This window comes from Hordeum vulgare, chromosome 1H, assembly GCF_904849725.1.
Source record: "Hordeum vulgare subsp. vulgare chromosome 1H, MorexV3_pseudomolecules_assembly, whole genome shotgun sequence".
Taxonomy (NCBI): Eukaryota; Viridiplantae; Streptophyta; class Magnoliopsida; order Poales; family Poaceae; genus Hordeum; species Hordeum vulgare.
The window spans coordinates 358239965-358258871 of NC_058518.1; the positions used below are offsets into that span (position 1 = coordinate 358239965).

Genomic DNA, 18907 nt, shown 5'->3' on the forward strand with positions numbered 1-18907 from the left:
GCTGTCCACCAGCCCATTAAGGGCTGGTGAGCCACCCTTGGGCCTCTTTGGTTCTCTCCTGGGTGGGTGGCCCCTCCCGGTGGAACTCCGAAACACATTCGTCACCGGTACTTTACCGGTAATGCCGGAAAACATTCTGAAAGCCAAATGGATACTTCCTATATATCAATATTTGTCTCCGGACCACTCCGGAAACCCTCGTGATGTCTGAGATCTCATACGGGACTCCGAACAACATTCGGTTACCAACATCAATAATTCAACTATACCGTAATGTCACCGAACCTTAAGTGTGCACACCCTGCAGGTTCGAGAACTATGTAGACATGACCAAGACACTCTCCGGTCAATATCCAATAGCTCGACCTGGATGCCCATATAGGATCCTACATATTCTATGAAGATCTTATCGGTTGAACCTCTATGTCAAGGATCCAGTTAATCCCATATATCATTCCCTTTGTCCTTCGGTATGTTAACTGCCCAAGATTCGATCGTCGGTATCTCCACACCTATTTCAATCTCGTTACCCGCAAGTCTCTTCACTCGTTCCGCAATATAAGATCATGTGGCTAACTCTTTAGTCACATTGCTCGCAAGGCTTGTTTATGATGTTGTATTACCGAGTGGGCTCCGAGATACCCCTCCATCATACGGAATGACAAATCCCAGTCTCGATCCATGCTTACTCAATGGACACATTCGGAGATACATGTGGAGCAACTTTATAGTCACCCATTTATGTTGCGCCGTTTGATACACACGAGGCATTCCTCCGGTGTGAGTTAGTTACATGATCTCATGGTCATAGGAACGTATACTTGACATGCAGAAACAGTAGAAACAAAATGACACGATCACACGCTAAGTTTATAGTTTGGGTCTTGTCCATCACATCATTCTCCTAATGATGTGATCATGTTATCAACTTGACAACACTTGTCTATGGCTAGGAAACCTTAACCATCTTTGATCAACGAGCTAGTCAACTAGAGGCTCACAAGGGACATTGTTTTGCTTATATATCCACACATTTATTTGTGTTTCCATTCAATACAATTATAGCATGGATAATAAATGATTATCTTGAAATAGGAAATATAATGATAACTATTTTATTATTTCCTCTAGGGCATATTTCCAACAGAAAACCCATCGAATGTCGTAGTCTTCAAATGTTAATGGTACTAGCCGAAGGAGACTAGAAGGACTCGTGAACATATAGGGCTATTCAAAATCAAACAAAGCACCCATTTAGATGTTCTCGGTGTCTGTATTATGGCTCAAGAGGCGACCCAAGTTTTCTATCTACTATGGGTCTGCCAAACTGGTAAGAATCTGAATGGTTGGGATGTCGTTTATGAAGTGCCGCCACGTGCTAGACCACCTCCCCAATGAAGAGGGTTATGAACCTCACATTAACCCAGACACATATGAATGAGAATTCTTCCAAGAAACACGTCTTTCCAAGAAACATTTCAAGAACCCCTCTACTTCATCCCAGAACATGGAAGTAGACAGCGATAGTGAATCCGACTTCACCCGTGAGACGAAACAAGAAGAGGCAAAACTAGAAGAGGTTACTGTTGTGGATGACCTGTCAATGCTTGACCAATTACAGAAAGGCCTTCCACATGTTGATGTCGCTGAACCCGATGAGAATGTCATTCATGACGACAGGCGTGATAGTGATGATGTTGATGCATTTACTGATCCCGGAGCATATATGGATGATCCAGACTATTATTAGTTTGTATGCATACCAACTTCAATTATGTATATATTATTATTCATGTCAGGTATTCAATTTTTTATGTTGTACTAATTTCTTTTACTCTTTGTCATGGCATGTGTTGAAAGATGGTGGGCACGGGTCCAGAGCGCTCTGTGGGTACTTCTTCGTCGGCGGCCTGTGGGAGGCCTACTTCCATTCCACCCCTATCTCTCCAGAGAGCATTGATATATAGTATGGGGACACCCGCGGGTGCTACTTCATTGGCATTGTCGCCCACCGGTAGAGGATGGGCCGTGTCGACCTAAGGCACAGAGGTACAAGACGTGGCCGCGGGAGAGGTAGGCGGACTGCTATGCCTTCCTCGCCCGCCACCCCCAGCTCATTCACCCAAGCACATGACTGCTAGGGTGGACCCGTCTGAGGTGGAGGCTACGGGGACTCCCGACCATGAGCCTCAGGTCGACATGGCCCACGAGACTTCGGTCCTAGAGGCTTCGGCCTGCGAGACTCCGGTCCTAGAGGCTTCGGCCTATGAGACTCCGGATCCAGGGGCTACGTTCGAGGAGATGTCCAGATGGGGTATCTGGCCCGATCCGCCTGAGGGGCCAGGTGTCCATGCTGATGGTGGCGGGGATGAGTCTGCTGATAGTGCGGGCGAGGTGATTAAGGGGGTCCTCGTGTACAAGCGTGGTGGTACACGGCTCCCGCCCGTGTCGGTGACCCACGAGTAGAGGCCGGTGATTAGGCCTAATGGGGAGAAGTAAGTGCATTTACTCTTTTTGTACCTTTTGCCTTCACGTTTCTTCAAATATATAATGTGTTGGCCTTGTCATACTGCAGGGGTTGGCATCACCCATATGGAGTCCACAGGCTGAACACCGTCCTTGGTGTGCTTTGCCAGCTAAATTTCCCGGGGTTTGTCATGTTGCCCGGTGAGGGTCACCTTCCTCGACTAGGATTGAGTTGGGAGCACTACAAGGCTGCCTAGGCCGCGTCGGAGGACATGATCGATGGTGTCTTGTGCCACATGAGGGTCGAGATGGTGATCAAAAGCTTTTGGGTAATTTATCCTTTACACGATCTAAAATTAACAATAGCTAGTTATTGTACTAATTAGTGTTGTCTCGTTTGATTGCACCTTCTACACGTGTGACGAGGAATACGAGGAGTAGGTGGCCAAGGTTATCGATATGCAAGCGCCTATTACAAAACTTACGACGCGAGGCTCGGCCGCAGGCTGTTCGGGACTACTACGCCACATGTGGTACTAAGAAGGACAAGTCATCGTGCCGCGAGAAGTTTCTGAAGAAGGAGCAGTACATGAAGGTAATTATCTATTCTTAAGGCCTTGTACTTAGTTTCCTTGATTTGATTCGTAGGCGTAGCGCTCAAATTTCTCTTTACTGACTTAGGTGCCCCCGAGATGGTGTGCGGATAAGATGGATTGTTGGGAGGCGTTGGTGGATGAGTGGTGCACACGCCAATGGTGAGCCGTCCACGACAATGCGAAGGACCGGCGTGCCCAAATGGTTGGTGTGCCACACCATCGAGGCAGCACCAATTATTTTAGTTCTCGCGGAACTGGGTATGTGGTTTGCTTCATGATTCATGCAATTTAGTCTTCATGCTAGATTGATCCCTTTACTAATACTTTGTTCCTCTCTTTTAGGCGCAACACAATAACACGGAGGTGCCAGAGGTGTACGACCTCTATGCCATGGTCCATATTGCCTCGTACAAGAAGGCCAAAGCATTCTATGAGTGTGACCTTGATCATCCAGAGAAGTTCACCAACATCTCCTTCCACCGCAAGCTTGTGAGGTACAACAAGGAGGGGAAGGCGAGGAAAAGGGAGGACTTTAACCCGAGCCAACAACCTTTAGATCCAGAGCTGGTAATGATAGCTGGTGACGGGAGGCCTCATGGCTTGATAGTCGTTGGGGATGGGACGATACGTTGTCCTCTCACTCTCTTGTAGATCAAGGCGCGCCAAACGAGCTCCTTTTCTAAGATAAGGACTCTTCCACGGCTAGTCGATTTCTCCATCGAGGTTAGTTGTATGGACTCAGATAACTTTCCTCCATTACATTGTGTGTGTGGCCATCGATGATTACAATGCTAACGAGGAGTGGTGTTGCAGGCTTCACTTTAGAGAGAGAGAGATACAACCAAGGCGCTTCTGTAGGAGAGGGACCGGGTGGCGGCGGAGAAGGAACGGGCCGTGGAGGAGAAGATGGCTCGTTTGTTGAAGGAGGAGAGGGCACGGAATGAGGCGTCTCACTGGGCCATGTACGAGCTCCTCGTGGTAAGTTTCTTCTTCATATTAGCCAAATCATGCATGTAATGTTCGTTTCATTACTAACTAATATGACTAACTTGTCAAAACCAAAAGTGTAGTCTGTGTGCGAGAACCCCGATCACACCCTTCCACCGATGCGAGACATTACTACGGCGGAAGGGCAAGTTTCATTTAAATGATCATTAGTTACTAGTCTTAACATTTGAGTGTCATCATGCTAACAAGACATTGCAAATGATCTTTGGTGCAGAATAACTTCCAAACCGCGTCGCACACCCCTTCTCCAAGTGAAACCTGCCCGAGCAACCCCGGTGCTTCACATCCGTGATGACGACGATGATAAGTTTTCTCTAGTATTTTGCTTAACAAATGCATACTTAGCTTCGTACATGCTAGTTAGACCTATTATGCCACATCTTAGCTTATTTTCCCCAAAAAAAGGCATACTTGGCTAATTATCCTCCAAAATAACATAATTAGCTTATTTGGTTCATTTATGACATAATTAGCTTAGTTAGGTCAAAATGGCATCATAACCTTGGTTAGCTCATAAATGTCATATACTTGGGTTGTTTTCCTTTAAAAGGACATAATTAACTTAGTTAGGTCAAAAATGTCATGATAACCTTGGTTAGATCATAAATGTCATATACTTAGCTTATTTTCCTCCAAAATAACATAATAAGCTCAGAAATGACATAAAAAGAAAAAGAAAGAATAGAAGAGCAAAGAGAAGAAAAATAAAGAATAAGAGAAGAAGAATGAGCTTCTTCTTTCTTTCTTAGTATTATTTTCCTTCTCTTTCTTCTTCTTCTCCTCCTCCTTCTTATTCTTTTTTTTCTTCTTCTTCTTCTTCTAGTCTTCTTCTACTACTACTTCTTCTTCTTCTTCTTCTTCCTCTTCTTCTAGTTTTCTTCTTCTTCTAACTTTCTTATTCTCGTTTTGCAAATTTGATTCACTTCATGAAAACTGGCATTATTGGACTGCTAGTGTTTACTTTTTTCCGATCTGTATTGATGAACAATGTGAAACTATGTGTATATATGGATGAACAGTGTGAAACTATATATGTATGTATTGGTTCTTTTAATAGCCTATTTGTTATCTTGTTCAATATTTCACGAAGATGTTGGATACATGGCCTATGCTTCTTTTTAAAATTTTATATATATATATATATATATATATATATATATATATATCATATATATCATATATGTATTCTAAAAATGCAAGGAAAAAACTGAAAACTGACAAAAAAGTGACAATACATGCGTTTTGTCGTTTGCTAGCGGATGGCAAAGGGCTTTGTCGTCTGTCAGCTGATGGCAAAGGTGCCACGTGGCAACTACCTATGCAATTTGGGAGCACCACGGCTGACCCATTTGGTCACTTTGATGTCAGCTAGCCACATGCAGACGACAAAGGCATGGCACGCACATGGCAAAGGGAAGGGCGGTCAGACGTCAAAGGGCAGGGGCTAGCGGAGGCAGGTTGACGTTATCTGGCAGACGACAAAGGCACAGCTTATTTGTCGCCAGATGGCGGATGGCAAAGGCTGCCGTTAGCCACCTAGCGAGGCTGACAGCTGTGCTTTGCTCTCTAGCACCTTTGTCGTCAGCTTGGCTACTGAGACTGACGGCAAACTTCTTTGTCGTCCGTTGTTGGTTTACACACAGCAAAAAAGCTCATTACTGTGTCCTTCAGTGTCAAAAGTTGGGCCGTGAGCCAGCAGACGGCAAAGGTGTTTGTCGTCCGTGAACTAGTCCTTTACCGTGTGTATGACACACGACAAAGAAGTTGTTTCCTGTAATGTCTATAACACTAAGCTCCCTACTTTTAAAGAGCCCACATTTAACTGGGGTCTTCAACTATAATTGGGTCATCCGGTTTTGACCGGGTCAATAATTTCTCAAAGCTTGTTTATTTAATTCTTTTATACTATACAATATGCTTTTTAATTTTTAAGGCCTCACAATTAATTCAGGTATTTAATTTAAAATTCGTTCATCCGAGCTTGATCAGGTCAACAATTTCTCAAGCTCCCTCGTTTAATTCTTTTAATTCACTGTGTTACCTAATTTTGAAACTCTTTTATTCAATTGATATATGCAATTTTGGATTTGATTTACGAACATGACCGGACCAACAATTTTTCAAACCAATCAGCAGCAACCGGCCTATACAATATATCAATCACTCGCACCGAGTGGCAGAGCTACGGATAGCTTCTTGGACGGGCCAAATTTGGCTAAGCTAAATGGAAGCGTGTAAACATTACCTTATTTGAGCTAACTTTGACCTGTCACCTACTGATTTAACCATGGATTGGGCGGGCCATGGCACAGTTTTGCGTGTGCATAGCTCCGCTAGTGCTCGCACCTTTCCATCATGTAGAAAAAAGAAGTGCCACAATCTGATATTGTAGTATTAATATAGTGCATGCATTCATCGACATAAAAAATTCCTCATATGAATATAGGTTTGTTAGCGGATAATACAAAATCACATCACAAAATGAGCACTAAATCACCACACTAAAAATAGAAATAAAACCAAATGATATGGTTCAACTGATGGATTAACATGCTCGTGTCCGTCGGCTTGGTCGCACGCCACGTGTCCGACATGACGTGGTGGACTTGGCTTCCACGAGTGCAACAAGGCTTCTATTGGAAGAATAAACTATAATAAATTTTTTGTTTCAAAAATAATTAAACTACAAGAAGGCATGTGTTGCAAAAAAAAACTTGTAGCATGACCCCTAGTACAGAAAATTGCAACATAACCTGTGTTGTAAAAAAACTTATAACAAGGCCTTTCTTGCAAAAAAAATATGCAACTTGATTTATGTTTTAAAATTTTCTGCAACATTACTTGTGTTGCAAAAAATTATTACAACACGATCTTTGTTGCAATGATAGAGGGGGATGCTGAGCCGCACACTCGATCTGATCCAACGTCTCGTGAGATGGCTGATCTTTTGAAAAGATCCATCGACACACGCATAGCAACGCCCATTAAATATTTCATGAGTTCGAAAATATAAGAGGTATTAGTTTTTTCTAAAGTCAAAATTCTTTAACTTTGACCAAGTTCAGAGCAAAGATATCGACATCCACAATATTGAAAAAAAGATATGCAAATTCATTTCATGATGAATCTAAAGATACCGATTTGATATTACAGATTTTGATATATTTATCTACAAATTTGATGAAATTTAAAAGGTTTAACTTTTTAAAAAAGTAATACACCTGATATTTCAGAACAGAGTGAACTTTTTTAAAGAAACCCACATCACTGATGGTGCAACAAAGAGCACCCAATCCTTTAGTTTGTATCGAAGCCAACAGAGAGCAAGGGCGCTAGCAAATTTCTTAGGGTTGAGGACACCCGGCCATCAAAGATAGACACGTCGCAAGCTATCAATCTTCTTTCTAACGTCAACCGATAGATGAAACAACGGCCCAAGGTGAAAGCTTGCGAACAATTTTGTCCTCGGAGTAAGAGACTAAACCTTACTCTTGCCAACAATTTTGTCCTCGGGATAAGAGACGAACCCTTACTCTGAGGCACGAATAAGCAACATCTTTTTTATTGAATAAGGGTCACTTTTCTAGAGCTTAAAAAATAAGGCACCTCTTACCCAGCTTTTATCATAAGGTCTTTGTTATACACTTGGACTCATAAACTAGTTATTGAAGTAATTTCTCAACAAATTTAGGTGATGGCTTATTTTTTAAGCTGGTGAGGGATACCTTATTTTTTAAGCCAGTTCAAACTGTTGATATTAGTTATTAATCTAATTAAGGGAAAATCTCCCCTTTCCGAACCGCCGTGCGGTGGACGCGTCTGGCATGAAACCGACGCCTTCATCGGATCATCGCAGCCCTCCAGATTGTATAAAAGGATCTCCTGTAACCATCAAGAAGATAAGAAACCACTTCGATTTGTAACACAAACAAACCCTTTCTTGCTTACTCTAGTGTTTCACTGTGTAAATGAAAAAATAAGTCCCCAGGACTCAAATTCTATTGGCCTCATCTGTAACGCATGAATTTCACGTGAAGATGGTTCTATTCCAACACTGAACAGCTCAATTGCAGCAGCTCTCAGGAAAATTTCCAAAGTTCGCAGACACCATCCCGTCTCAACATCCGAAAAGAATGATTGATCGATTGAATATTTCGTGAGCAGGTGTACGAAAGAATACAGTTAGCAACAGCTAACGCTCCACTTGTTCTCGATGATAAAAACAAGAAAGAGATATACAGCTGTGCTAAGCAAAAGAAACACTTGCAGAATGGAGACCCAATTCCGTCACGGGCAATGCAGGCATCAAAGAGCAGCCAGCAAGCGATGACTCAGAGGAAGCCTCTAAACAACGTGATGAACAATTGTCTTGTCTTCTAATAACCGTGTGCCTACCTAGGCCGGCCTCAAATTGGAGGCTCTGCTGCACAAAGAATGGATTAACCAAGCAATCAGCCCTACCCTCCTCTCTCCTTTCTAAACCCAAGTCAGTCAGCATCTGTGCTAACCAAAATGAAATCGCCTTCGTGTAGTTAATGCACCTAAACAAAGAATCGAGTCCTACCTGTCAAGCTTGTTAGCACCTGAGGGCGGCTACCCTAAACCGTATGCCAAAACCCAGGTGGCTTGTCATCCACTGCAAATCCCTGGCCTGAACTGACCTGCTGCTGCCGCCCCTCAACCAGCCTGTTTGCAGCGCTACGAGGCAACCGGATCTTCACCCGCTTTGGCCGGACCTCTGAGGCTGCGTCTTTAGTTGCCTCCGCAAACTGCTGCCGGGAACAGCTGCCGGTAGATGGATACGCCTTCGACTGCAGCGCGGCATAACTGGTGTCGCCTTGTTGAGCTTCCAGCTGCCGCCGCTTCATCCTCCAGGCAATGGGAACCATGTCCTCTCTATCTTCCTCAGAAGAGCCAGAATTTGACTTATTGTGCCTCCTACTAACTGAGGGAACTGAAGTCCGCTCAGAGTCTTCTTCATGTCGCTTATTCTCATGTTGTGTTTCTGGGGATGCCTTCTTCAGCCGCTTCAGAACCTGAGTAAACAGAATTTATATATATCAGGAACAAAATATGCAGTGTAACAAACCTACACAAACTCCATGGATTCTCAGTTGGTTTCCTATACCAATCACGCGTTTCAGTAACCTATAATATGATAGACACCTAAGCCTAACAACTTATCACATGAGGTAGAGGCAAGGAAGCAGCAGTTCACCAGGCTGGCAGTGACAAAAATAATCAAAACTGTGGCTACAGGAACAGATGCGCGAGTAAAAATAGATTGGCTTCCTCTCTTCGACAATCTGTTCTCAAATTTCGAGGATCAAACTGGAGCATACCTTCTGTTCAGATAAGTTTGTTGTCTTTGTGTCAGGAGCAGATCTTCCTAATATGCTGGATCTGCGCTTGACTCGGAAGATTTCAGAATCAGAATCAGAATTTCCACTATATTCCATGGGTGAAGCATTACATGAACTAATTTCATTGCAAGCATCAGCCATGCAGGATGAATTGCCATCCAGCGCACCATTTCCTTCCACTGATGATGTTTTTATGGCCTGCTTAGCAATTGACCAAATTTGGTCGGTTCGAGCTGCATGGACCTGAAAAACAACAATATCGTTTATCTCAAACTGAAAGATAACAGTTGGAAACAAGATTTCATACAAGTGTGGTAAACTGACCTTTGGTTCTGCAGGCAGAGACCCGTCACGAAGTGCAAAAGATGTCAACGATGAAGTTGCAGGAGAACTCTTTCCACAGTCAGCAGCATTTGCTTCGAGCAAGTTTGCTTCACTGTTGCTTATGTCCTGGTCAGTGCCAACTGATGGACCATGATCGACACCAATATCAGAAATCGCAGCTTGCTTATACGAGATATTAGCACTTGTTTCCTTATCCAGGCGAATATCCTGCTCGAATTTTCTATATATAGCCTCTAACTCCAGTATGTCTTCTCTGACGTAGACAATCCGGTCAGATTTACAAGAGCAGCTCCGCAGTTCTTGTTCTGTACTCCAATCAACAAACAATCAGATAAATTACAAACTTCAGGGGAAGGCTAGAGAAACAGCAATGTCAGGATTTCCTACCATGATGAAGGCAGATAGGATCAAAGGTGCATCCGCATGACACGTGTGTAACGTAGCAATCACGCCGGCACATGCTACAGGATAGGTTCGAATACATTTTTGGCTTGTAGTATATCTGAGAACCCATTTTAGCGAGTAAGCTGCGTGTGCGCCGCTGCATTCGCATCAACCTCACAAAGGAAGACTTCACACAATATTGAGTGTATGGATGTTCAGAATTGATTGTTTTTGGATCACTCAGTTTGTGGGAAAGAAGCATTGCAGAAAGACAAAGTAGCTCCTCGTGCGCAAGAAAGGGTGTTCTGTTCAGAAGTGCGTAGCGTTTGCTAGCCAGAGAGCCCAGAGGAAACCAGTCGCCAATAGCAAAATTGACAGCCTCTCCACAATTGAAGCCTGTGTAATTCAAGCATTGCTTAGAATATATAGTATGCATATATGCAGAAATTACCAAGCAGAAGATAGAAGAAACTATACATACCGTGGCTGAAACCTGAATGGTACGAACGAGGGAATGTAATAACAAACTCTCCCGGCTTCTGCACGGCTTTATAAACAGGAACATTGTGGTCTAACAAGATATTTGGGGGAAACATTGTTGTCTTCCCTAACAGAACATCAAAAGCCGCATCCTCACCATCACCAGTCAAAATATCCTTGTTGTACACATACTGGCTTGCCACCTTTTCAAATCCAGGAGCAGCATCACCTGGTATCCCATACCATGTCTTAAATGCCCCACAATGATGATAATTGATGCTGGTTATGTGATGAAAAAGTTAGAAAATTGTCTGCAAAAAAGGAATGAGGAATAACCATGATCAACAAGAAGAATGAGGATGAGTACCTGTACAAATAGTGATCTTCAACATGCCATGCAAACATGCTAAATAGCATACCGATATAAAGCATTGGATCTGTCACTCCCTGTTTCGGATCAGAGTAATTACAATCAAGACAAATCCAAATTAAGAATTTGAAACATGAATAAGCAAGGAATAGGTTACATACGGGAATTGGCGTTTGCAGAAGTCTCAGCACAGAACTGGGTAGCCGTGAAAAATTCTACATGCACAGAGAAGAACATCAATAAGACTGTCACGTAGCCAACATCACACACAGATAGAAAGGGAGAGAGGGCGAGCTTTTACCTTGAGGTTCCAGTTGCTTTTCCCAAGCTGGTCACGAGAAGAAGAAGAGAAGGCACTCCCATCAACATCACAGGCATATTCAACAAAATCCATCTTTCCAGAAGAGATTTCACGCCAGAATTCCTCCTCCACGTACCTAGCAGGGAGACAACTAGCACTGGAATACTTCTTAGAGAACACTTTGTTGGCCATTCTCTCGTAGTCTCGGAAAGTGTACTTTCTGCAGAGTCGTGAAAAATGTGATGACACTTGGAAGGCTAACTAAATAGGTACTGAAATAGACAGAGAGTAGCGCACCGTCCACTCATAAAGAAAGTGACCGTATCATCTTCAGCCCATTCAGCAAGACGAAGCGGCTGAACTCTAGTCATGAACTTAAAACCAGGTTGTTCCTTCATCAGCACGACACCAGCAGGCACAGAAGCGCTTACAGGAGCCACAATTTTGCAAATGCCTGGAGACAAAGATGACATGGTCATTATTTATTCATCCATTCGGTAATACACTGGCAAGAAAAATGGGTTTGAGGTAAAAGGAAGGTGTACCGTATTTTGAAGCCACCGGGGAAATTTTCTGTATATACGCAACGGGATCCTCGAATTCCTCCTTGGTGGGACAATACACAGGGCACTCTGGTATGTTGTCTATCCACTCTAGGTTAGACATATTGAACTTGTCCACCTTGCGCTTTGCGAATGGATTATTGTTCTGGGCACTGCTAGTGCTAGGTAAACCTTCAGTAACATTGTTGGCATGCAATCTGACCCCACAGTTTGCTGGAGTCCGCAGTGAATCCCCGCCGCTCCTCGCAGCCATGGCAGGATTGTCACCTTCGTCTTTCTGAGCACTCAAACGCATCCTCTCAAGTCTCCTCTTCTTCAGTGTCTCGAGCCCATTCCTGACCTCTGCAGGGAGACAGTTCCTTCCCTCCACCTATGATGACATAGCTAGATACATCAGGGAGTGAACAAGCACATGCAGCATTGCAATTTTATAATTTGAAAGCCGGCATTGACCAACAAAGACAGCAGGGTCAATTAGCACCAATAGTTTGGATGCCACGAATTGGTCATAGGTGGAACCGAAAGAGCGGCAACTCCCAGCCAAGTCAAGAAAGCAATAGTCATGGAATCAAACACGGCACATTGATATCCCTCCACGCGTATGCTTCCCTGCCACGACCATCCGTCGCAATCAGTCTGCCACTGAATTTATCCATCCAGAGCCGTTCTATATTCGAGGTAGTATCAAAATCCCTACTGTATCTCGTACTACTCGTAGCAATTCGTAGAAACCCTCGCTGCTTTAAGAAGAATAGCTGTCCTTTTAATAAGATGGAATCCATAAATTTCGAATCCACGCCATTAAACTGCAACCACAACGGTTGTTTGACTGATTGGAGAGAGGTTCTACATACTGTAGAAAAATCGGCGGGAAGAAAGGAGGAGGAAAAGGGGCAATTCGTAGACCTGGTCAAAGGGAGAATTACGCACATGCGGCACGGCCATTGGAGTAGAAACTTGTGGAAAAAGGGAGGAAGATGCCGCCATTGCCTTGTTGCCGAACAATGGAATGCAACCCCACACGGCAAGGAATAGGACAGCCTTAACTTGGCTTGGAGTACTACTAGTAGTGGTGATTTAGCACGAGCATCGTAATTAGCCCAAAGGATAGGGGAAAAGGAAGAAAAATAAATAGGGGTAGAAGCGCAGCTGGTGGTGTGTTTGACTTCTCACGCAGCGAATCTATCTACACTATACTAATCTTAACGGGGCGAGATTAATACAGCTCATGCAGTGATGATGATACCTATGAGCAAATCCAAAAAACAAAGAGATGGCATACAAAATTAGTTCCTCCTGGTTTTCCAACATTGACGGCCTCGGAATTCACGGAGAACGCGGAAACAGAGGGCACACGAGTAGCAATTCGACGACGGATGCGGATTCCAGAGTGGTAGTAATTGGGAACAATTCTCCCAATTGGCGTGGTTCGCGGCGGAACCTATGAATTGCTCGGCGAGAGGGGGGCGGAATTTACTACCGGGAAAACCACGCGATAATTCGAATACTAGGCCTAGACGAGAGGAATCGAACAGTAACCGGGCACGAACACGCATTAATTAAAGCAGCGGCGGAAGTGGACGGAGAAAAGGCGCGAAGGAAGAGGGAGCGACGGAAGCGGAAATTGCAGAGGGAGGCGGCAGATCTCGCGACTCACCATGACTCCGGCGGGGCGGGGCGCGGTCGCGGAGGCCCGTCTAGACAATTCCCCGGCGGCGCGGGTCCCGCATTCCCCTCCTGACGAGCGAGCGGGCGAGCGGGCGGCGGTGGGGGATCCCTCCCGGGCCAAGGCGAGGCGCGGCGCGGCCCTCGCTCCTCCCGTCGGTTATTTTCCCGCGCTAGGCAGGCGGGGGCGGGGGAGCTGGCGCAAGCAATTGAGGGCCAGCCAGCAATGGGGGGCCCACGGCGGGGGCTGCCGGCGGGGGAGCGGGTCGCCGGAAGAGGAAGGGAACGGGACGGGACGGAACGGGTCTCTGGCTGTGGGGGAGGGGCGGGGGGAGGTGGGGAGGGTGATATGGGGAAACCGCGGAGAAGGGAGACGAGAGAGCCCCACTTGTACCCGTCGCCCACGCTTTTCTCCCTCCCTCCCTTCCTTTATTTTCGCTTTCCTTTCTTTTTTGCGTCGGGTTGGAGTTGGAGTTGGAGTTGGAGGAGAGGGAGGCGACGAGGTCATGCCATGGGAGCGGCGTTGGCGTTGGGTTGGTTGGTTCCACCGGAACTGACGCTAACGGAACCGCGTCCCTCTCTCTCTCTCTCTCTCCCCGTTCTGCCCCTGGGCCTCCGGCCTCCACTCCTTCTCCTCGCCCATACCCATCCATTGTCTTTATTTTCTTTCTGGTGGGACTTTTCCTTCTCCTCCCGCCTGCGTGACACGGGGGAGGAGGGGAGGTGGGGTTAGTTGCTCACCTCACCTCACCTGCATGTGACATTTACTATCCTACCACCGCCACCTGGGACGGACAGTTGGCCGGAGGGAAAGGTGCTCGCGAAATCACACTGGTAAATTCCGCCTCTCTTTTTTTTCCTTTCCGTCGACTTGTCATCAATCCGCCGTGTCGTCGCCTCATGTCGCGCCCGCCCGTGTCAGACCGCTGTGCAGAGTACTTCCATGCATTTTTTTTTTCACCATTGTAAGCAGTAGTACTGACCTTTTGGTGGTTTTGATTGAAAAAAGTGATTTTAGGGATGATGATAATCGTAGGTGTAGGAGCGGTGGATGGTTTCCACGGTAGGTGGCTGGTCCCGAACCAACCCCCTCCCTGGCCACGGAGAGCCAGCCCAACCCAACCCCCGGGAAAGGACGGGCGCGAGCATATATGATGGGTATCCTATTCCCATAGGGTCTGTGGCTGTGGCTTTGGCTCTGCTGTTGGGCTCACGGCACCACCTGGAACAGTGCAACCACCACACCTCACCACCCACAACCATTACTCCATCCATCCAGAGAGCCAGAGAGGAGAGGGGCAATCCCGTCATCGCACCCCCGCGTCACGTCGTCCTCGCCCGCCGCTCCGTTGCGTTCTGTTGCGTCGTGATTAATGCCACGGAACGGACGCCACTTGGCCGACCCAACCGCCCCGGGCCTCCGGATGCCGAAACGTGTCCCGGGCGGACGGCCGCGATCGACGGGCTTGCGGCTGATGCTTCATGGCCGGTTGCGCGGTTGGGGGTTAGGCGCCATCCGATCCCTCGTGCTGTTCCTCTCCCCTTGTATTTTCTTTAAGAGAAAAAAAAATAAAACTAGTGTTGTTCCTTTCTTTGTTGCTGCGTCAACGGCCAGACCTCCAACCGCCAGCCGGCTCGGTTCGTGGCCTCGTGGGCTCCTCCCCCTCTTTCGGCCGCGTGCCATTTTGTGCCCCGTTTGATCGGCATCGGATGAGAAGACCGTGGAAGCATCTCCGGCACCGGCAGGACAAGTTAACAACCAGAGTAGGCCGTCACCAGATTCTCACCGACCAAAACCAACTTACTAAAAACTGGGACAAAAACAGAATACACCTGCCTGCGATGCTCGGCAAAAAAAATTACTCCCCTCAGCTCCACTCCACTCATGCGGTGGCATCGCAGCATCCTGGGTGTGAAGCTCGTGAGCCGAAAGCGGAAAGGGAAAAAGGCCAAGCAAAGCAAAGCAAAGCTGTGATGGGTGTGGTGTGTGCTGCCCTGGGTGGCTAGGCTCATCCATGTGACGACCTTTTTAGGCTTTTTACTGCTGATGACATGCTGTCGTGGCCTCTACATCCAAATCTAAATCTAAAATTATATCCCCTCCCGTCACTCAGATCGGTAACATCATCAGGGATCAGGCAGTTTAGTCACGAGCTGATACTTCCCGGGTGCGTACGCGTGCCATCCCCTGCGTCCACGTGTCAATTCCTTCTGACTCGATTTGCACCGGTTTATATGTCTTGTGTGGGTGTGATGAACATGCATGATGCATGATGCATGATGAGCCGCTGATGATGACTGTGTATAGATGTTAGTAGTACTTGCCTATTTAGCCGTTTGTCTCACACTGTCTGCAGTACCCGCGACAGAGGATTAATTGGAGCACTGGCTAATGTAATGGTGCAATCATCCGTCTGTTTGTCCTTTTTAGAGTACAACTCGCTGAGAATGTCATGATTTGGTTTAAAATTTGTAAAACTTGGCCCCGCTGTCTATAACTTGTCCTGTGTGTATGTGATGATTTAGTCCTACGTCAATCACACACACTGGCAGCCAGGTGGACGGGCCGGTCGTCGCCTGCAACTTTTGCGTAAAAAAACCTGTCAATTTATCCATTTCACCTACGGTCCCCCAACTATACTTATCCACCTGAATTTGATATGTCGGAGCAAACGTTCGCGTATGGTTGGTTCGTTCCTCGCATGTTGTTGTGTCTTGTCGGGGGCGATGGGTGTGCCGCGACGATCGGCCGCACATGATGTCACCAACCGCAGCATTGTCGTCGGAGTTCTTCCCATTGGAGTCGTTGTGGTCCGCTCATCTCGTCCGGTCGTTCGGTGCCTTCCCACCGGACTACCGTGTGCCATCTTCTCCTCTGCCTCGCTCTGCTTCGCTGTTCGATTCAAGCTTGATTCGAGGTTGTATATCTTGTCTAGTGGTGTTGATTTCGTATGACTATTTCAGGGCTTGTAGATTTTGGGTTTATGTCGACGATTTTGAGCTCGGCTGTGGCATGCTATCTAGGGTTTGGGACAGATGATCCTGTCTATGATGTTGGGGTTTATAAGTTTATTTCGCGAGTGAATCTAGTGTCAAAAGTATGTTTCTTGTTAAAGTTAGTTCATTTGTGCTCCTCGAGATGTAGTTGTCATGTGATTTTCTGAACTTGTGGTCAAATTTCTGAACTTTTATGAACGATGCACTTGTCTGTAGTTAACTGAATTATGTGCACTTGTTTGTAGTTTATTGTTGTAGTAAACTAAAGAATTTTAGTTAACTGAATCATTTGACTTTACTGTATTTAACTCAAGAACTTCAGTTAACTGTAATTATTCAGTTAAATGGTTTTTCTTCATGTTACTTAATTTTTAGTTAGCTGAATTTTGTGCAACCTTGTGTTTTTGTTATGTGAATGTAATTTTTTTATGTATTGTGTGATTCATCAAATGGACAAAGGGTGGATTCTATTTTTGTCACACTTGAAATAGAGCATGGTAGAATTTTTTGTAGACAAATCAGCAGCTTGGAGTACTTTAACCCTTGTGTTGAGGTTCTTGACTATGTTGACTCTAGCTCATTCTCCCACGTATTCCTTCAAGAGCACCTGAAGTGGTTGGGATATTGAGTGGGTGAGCACATCTTATACTAGTGTGTGCGCGACAAAACAATCTCACATGGTTTGTGAGAATTAGATGTGATGATGATGTTGCGGAACGTTGCATGAGAAACAAAAAAAAATCCTACACACATACAAGATCTATCCATGGTGATGACCATCTACGAGAGGAGATATCGGATCCACATACCCTTGTAGATCACTAAGTGGGAAGCGTTAAGAAACGCGGTTGATGTAGTCGAACGTCTTTGCGATCCAAATCACAAGTCGTCCCACGAACTTTTCGACCGAGTACCGAACGGACGGCACCTCTGCGTTCAGCATACGTGCAGGTTGATGACGTCTCCGCCTCCTCGATCCAGCAGGCAAGGACGGAGTGGTGGACGAGTTCCCCGGCACCGCGGCGGCGTGACGGTGGTGGTGGAGTAGCTGTCCCGGCAGGGCTTCGCCAAGCTATACCGAGAAAACTAAAGGTGGAGACGATCTAGAGGAATAGGGAGAGGTTGCGTCGTGGCATAAGTGTGTTGCAGTCCTCCCTTTCCCCACATATATATAGGGGGAGGGGGTGTAGGTCGGTGTCCCCTAGGGTTTTCGTTACGGCTTGGGCGGCGGCCAAGGTGGCTTGTCACCCAAGGAAAGGGCGGCGCCACCCTTGGGCGTGCCCTCCTTGCCGCCTTCGGCCGCATGGGCCTTAGTGGGACGAGCGGCCAGCCCACCACGGGATGGTGTGCCTCCTCTCACAGCCCATGGGGCCCTCCGGGGCAGGTAGACCCTTCTGGTGGACCCTCGGAACACTTTTGGCACTCCTGTCACAAAACCGGTATACCCCGAAACTTTTTCAGAGCTCGAATACCAACTTCCTATATATCAATCTTTACTTTCGGACCATTTCAGAGCTCCTCGTGATGTCACCACACATAACTCATCAATACCAAATCGTCATCTAACCTTAAGTGTGCAGACCCTGCGTGTTGGGGATATTACATGTGGGTAACCCGCCCTTAATGGGCCGGGTCACCAAAGGGGCGACTCACCTTGATTATGCGCCCGGTGGCCCGAGAGTTGTAGGGCGGTTCAAATAGACCATGCGGATGATGGAACGTCAAGAAAGCTCCTGATCGTGGGGAACACGATGACTTAGAGATAAGGAAAGCTACCAAGAGTAGGATGGCGGGACTTTGTAAACCCTAGGGCCTCGACCTGTATATAAAGGCTAGTCCGGGGGGAAGGTCGGGCGGGTTAGAGAGAATTGAGAGCTAGGTCAGGCGAGTTACGCCCTCCTTGTAATCGAAACCACCATTAATCCACACAAAGCAGGACGTAGGCCTTTACCTCCTCACGAGGGGCCGAACCTGGGTAAATTTGAGTCTCTCTTTCCCTCACCCCCTTTGAGTCGCCACCAAGGTGCGATGGCTCCATCTTTAAGTCCTTTCACAAGGACATCTGTCGTGATAAAACCATGACGGTTGGCGCCCACCGTGGGGCCTGTGCACAGTGGAGTTGAGTTCTCAAAGGGAGCCCTGTCAGGGTTAGAAAGTTATGCGGTCGGCATCATGACTAAGAGCTGCCGCGGGAAGTACTACATCGACAACTCGCTGTGGGAATCGGAGGCTGACTCCGTCGAATCTGGCTACCGAGTCCCCTTCGGCAAGATCAACATCTTCATCGGCATGATCGGGACGCCTGTTCCTGAGCCGGACACCTCCACCGACATCGTCGAGCCGGCCAGGTACGTCCTCCCCGTTACACG

General features: G+C 46.5%; 1 protein-coding gene and 1 long non-coding RNA gene across 2 annotated transcripts; one reads left to right on the forward strand and one right to left on the reverse strand.

Moving 5' to 3' along the window:
- Positions 1-8187: 8187 nt before the first annotated feature.
- LOC123436567 (lysine-specific demethylase JMJ706-like) lies at positions 8188-14104 on the reverse strand. Its single transcript, XM_045115640.1, has 11 exons — positions 13534-14104; positions 11859-12246; positions 11611-11767; positions 11314-11533; positions 11174-11227; positions 11010-11089; positions 10644-10921; positions 10166-10558; positions 9758-10083; positions 9413-9676; positions 8188-9106 (listed from the first exon to the last, which is right to left on the reverse strand). Exons 1-11 carry the CDS (start codon positions 13534-13536, stop codon positions 8669-8671), a joined length of 2601 nt encoding a protein of 866 aa, XP_044971575.1. The 5' UTR covers positions 13537-14104; the 3' UTR covers positions 8188-8668.
- A 22-nt stretch (positions 14105-14126) lies between these two features.
- On the forward strand, positions 14127-15592 carry LOC123436583. Its single transcript, XR_006627804.1, has 2 exons — positions 14127-14375; positions 14551-15592. It is a non-coding gene; the product is annotated as an uncharacterized LOC123436583 (long non-coding RNA).
- Positions 15593-18907: the final 3315 nt, after the last annotated feature.